Source organism: Fragaria vesca, unplaced genomic scaffold, assembly GCF_000184155.1.
Source record: "Fragaria vesca subsp. vesca unplaced genomic scaffold, FraVesHawaii_1.0 scf0513036, whole genome shotgun sequence".
Lineage (NCBI taxonomy): Eukaryota > Viridiplantae > Streptophyta > Magnoliopsida > Rosales > Rosaceae > Fragaria > Fragaria vesca.
Window position 1 is genome coordinate 37,291 of NW_004443431.1, and position 4,103 is coordinate 41,393.

The 4,103-nt window shown below is 44.1% G+C and overlaps 1 protein-coding gene across 1 annotated transcript; it reads right to left on the minus strand.

Annotated features, from left to right (window-relative positions):
- Positions 1 to 2,160: 2,160 nt before the first annotated feature.
- Positions 2,161 to 3,615, minus strand: LOC101306196 (U-box domain-containing protein 26-like). The gene has a single exon (XM_004309699.1). The coding sequence runs from the start codon at positions 3,584 to 3,586 to the stop codon at positions 2,339 to 2,341; it is 1,248 nt and encodes a 415-aa protein (XP_004309747.1). The 5' UTR covers positions 3,587 to 3,615; the 3' UTR covers positions 2,161 to 2,338.
- Between the last annotated feature and the right edge of the window lie 488 nt (positions 3,616 to 4,103).

Sequence of the window (4,103 nt, forward strand, 5' to 3'; positions counted from 1 at the left end):
GTAAAAAGAGGTGGGTAACAAATTATGCCCTACATACATATTGACAAAGCTAGAAGAGACATAAGACATTAATAGTTTGGACCCTAAATAAAAAATCGTTGCATATCAAAGGTGTTGTTGGCGGGACAAATTGAAGTCCATATATGTTGATGTTTGTGACTAAAAGAGTGGCAAACAAGGTTGGGTTGGCATGTGAGCACTAGTAGCCATCACCCCCACAAAAGAATAAGAACCAAGCCATGTGATTCCTAGCTTTTATTCTACAAACATGTGAACATCATCATCCTAGCTTAACTTCTGTATATTTTCAAACCACATATTTTTGTCTATATAGCCTGCTTTCCAAGTATTAGGATCCAAATGTTTTCACTGTGTTATAATTTTGGCAGAGTGAAATTGACACCCTCTGCCTTTCTCAAATCAAATTTTCTTTTAGTTATGTTCATTACAAATTAATCATGAAGAGGGTATGATTTATATAAACAAGAGATACCAACATCAGTCCACATTATGGTATTCATTTTGTGGGTGAGCAAGCTATATTTGCCAATCTATTATCAATAGCAGCAACCAAACAGGCAAACACAAACCTAAACCAGCATTCATTTTATTAATTGGGTCTGCATGGGCTTGAGAATTAACAAAGGACCCAAACAGAAATAAAAGGCCAGTCAAAGCTTGTCAAATTAAACATCATACATGGATTAAATGTGGTCAGCCAAAAATTTAAACAATGAGTGGCATTGACCGTTATCATTGTTCATCAAAACCTACAGCCGATGAATGTGTATTCATTAATAAGCTCTCTTTATGTGTTTACTCTAATAGAACTAGAAACTGCCTATATGTCGGAGGGGTTTGACTGTCTGAGAGTTATGGCTTATGGGTGGGTAATTAATTAGAAAACTTGAATTTGTAGATTAACAAAAATTATTTGAGACATTGAGAAATTATTATTTGTACCCAAAACATAGATGAGTTCCTGTTGGGTTACAGATACTTTAGCCATGTTGATCCCACTTTTATTCTCAAATTGAGTATCTTGAATTTGATTCTTGTTTTCTCAAATACTCAACAAATTACCTAATGAGAAATCTCACAATAGTTTCATGCCTATGATAAAGATTTATTTGCCAAACTTCTTCTTCTGTGTTGGTAAATATGGAAATGAAGAAATGATTGCGTTTTTAGAAACTTAACTCTTAAGTCTTTTGATACAGTTCAAGTGGCTCTTCATTACTTCCATTCCTACAAGAACCATAACTTGGGGCTTGGTGGATTTTCTACTCAAAACCCTCTTGCCATAATTAAATGGCATCCACCACCCCCGAATTTTTGTAAATTAAACTTTGATAGCTCTGTTAACCATATGAACTCGACTGCTACTGACTTTATTATCAGAGATGATAATGGTCAGTTTGTAGCTGCTGGTGCGAAAAGAGTTGGTTCCTCAAGTGTTCCAACAGTTGAAGTTGTTGTTTTAAGAGAAGGACTTCTAAAAGCAAGAGAAAAGCACATTAAGAAGGTAATGGTGGAAGGAGACTCAAAGTTGGTGATTGACTGTATTAATGGCACTTGTGCTACCCCTTGGAGACTCAAGACAATGGTTCAAGACATTAAGCAAATATGTGAATGTTTTGAGAGCTGCTCTTTTCAAAATGTTTTTCGAGAAGTTAACTTCCTGACATATGCCTTTGCAAACTTCGGTCATATAAGCAACATAGATATTGACTTGGAAAGATCTTGTCCTCTTCATACTAGAAATGTTTTATTGTTTGACTGCTTAGGTTCAAGTTGTACTCGAGGTTTTATTTTGTAATTTACTTTTTGTATCAAAAAAAAAAAATGGTTTCATGACTCAAGTAGCACTTCAACCTTTGAAGCAACTTTAGGAAATATTTTCCTTTTGTGTGAAGATCATATGTATCCTCAAAAATAGAAAGAGGAACCTAACCATGAGATGCTCTTCTAGTCCATTATCCCCTAAAATTCCACTCTGTTCACTAGTGTCACAATCACCAAGTGACATGGGACATTCCCATTTCACCCAATGACCATAAAGATTCCCCAAACAACTTGAAAAGGCATCATTTCAAGTCTGTCAAAAAAAATGAGAAGAAAATAAAGAAATTCACAACAGTAACTGTTCTATCTTTTCATCATCTGCTCATTCTGCTTCTAAACAATGAATTTTTACATACAAAAATTAGTAAATTACATCCCTTTATATACCAAAATCTACCACCTCCCTTTGTGTTTTTTTTCTTAGCCTAAAAATTATAAAAAAAATTTGAGATTACTGAGGAAGAAAATGAAAAAAGAAAAAGAAAAAGAAAAACTACCAAACGACGTCGCTGCAAACAAAGTCATCAGAATTTCCGACAGAATCTTCGGGCCACGAATCCCGAAGAAGCTTGAGCAGCAGCTGCGCCTTCCGCTTGGCCCGGTCCGTGCAATCACTCTGCACCAGCAGCAACAGCTGCGTCATAATCCCCGCCGCCACGGCGTCGTTTTGGCTCTGCTCCGACTCCGAGCACAATGACAATAATGCCCCCGCCGCGTACTCCGTCGCCCTGTCCGAGATCTTCAGTATCGTCTTCACCAGCAGCGGCACCGTCAGCGCGTGCGCCGCGAACGCTGCGCAGCCCTCGGGGACCCTGCACAGCAGCTCTATCGTCGCCAGCGCCCTCTCTGAGTCACATTTCTCGAAGTCCGCGAGGGTGTTGATCAGCGTCTCCGGCGCCCCGGCTGCGACGGCTTTGTCGCGCGTCTGCTTCACCAGGCACAGCGCGAAAAGCGCTTTGATCCCGATTTTCAAGGCGCGTGGATGGGCGATCGGGTTGCGGAGAATCTCGATCACGCCGTGGTGGATTTCGTCCACATTGCTGATCTGCGCCCGGAGCTCCGCCGTCCGCGACCCGGCCAGGAGGTTCTCGATCAACGCGGCCGAGTTGACCCGGACCTCCATCGAGTTATGGAACAGGAGCCGCGCCAGGAACCCGACCCGGTCCGGGTCCGACGCCACCGCCACGCAGTCCGACTCCGCAAGCGGCAACATCACCAGAAGCGCCAGCGCCTCGCGGTTGAGCTCGGAATCCGGGCCGGAGTCGCCGAAGACAATATTCACGAGGATTTCCCGCGCGCTGATATGGGAGGAGATTATAGCCCGATTCTTATCCAAATCACGAGCCAGGCCTCTGAGGCGTCGCAGCGCGGCGAGCCGGGACGGGTACGGGTTGGAGTGCGACCCGGCCTGCGATAAGAGCGACCGGACCAGAGTCGGGTCCGCAGGCTGCTTCGGCGTCGGGATTCTCTCGACGCCGAAAGAGCGGTTGGCGACGCACCACTCCTGGATGAGCCTGCGGAGCGTGTGGTTGGGAATAAGAGTGAAGTCGGCGAGTTGGGTCCGGGTGACGGGGCAGGTGGTGTTGCCGGTGGCGACCCAGGACTCAATGCTGTGGCGGTCGTAGGTCTGGCCGGTGCTGATGATAACCGGGTCGCGCATGAGCTCTAAAGAGATCGGACACCTGAAGTGGTAGGGAATCTGCACCCCGACTAAATCCAGCGGCTCTAAACTGCCCGGCATGGTTGCTAAATCGGAGAAGGCTCTCTGTGAAATTTTGGTGGGTTTGGTTTTGGTGAGGTTTGGGTGGTTTTATATTAGAGAGGGACCGAATGGAACAGAGAGACATACCCAACAGGGGCTAGAAGGGGACTGGACTACTGGTCTCTTCTCTGACTCTTTTTGGCCACACGTGTGGCCGTGGCGCTGTGCAATTTTTTAACTAAATTGTTTGTTTGTTTTTTTTTTGTTATGGTTATGGTTGGGTCCGGTCAAATTGAGACGTTGGACTGGGGGTCATGGTGGGGCCTGAAACCAACTCAGGCTTGCAATTCTGATATCTTACTCCTGTGTAAATCATGGAATTGTGTTAACGTGACTCGCTCCTCCACCATTCGACTGTTTTTAGAGGTTGATTGGGCGACCAGCATCGTTCATTCGTTTCATTATGGGCAGGTAGTGCTCTTTGCACTCATGCCCTTCTTCTTTTAACAATCTTTACACTTACCATAGTTAAAATATACCGTTTCTTCTACACATA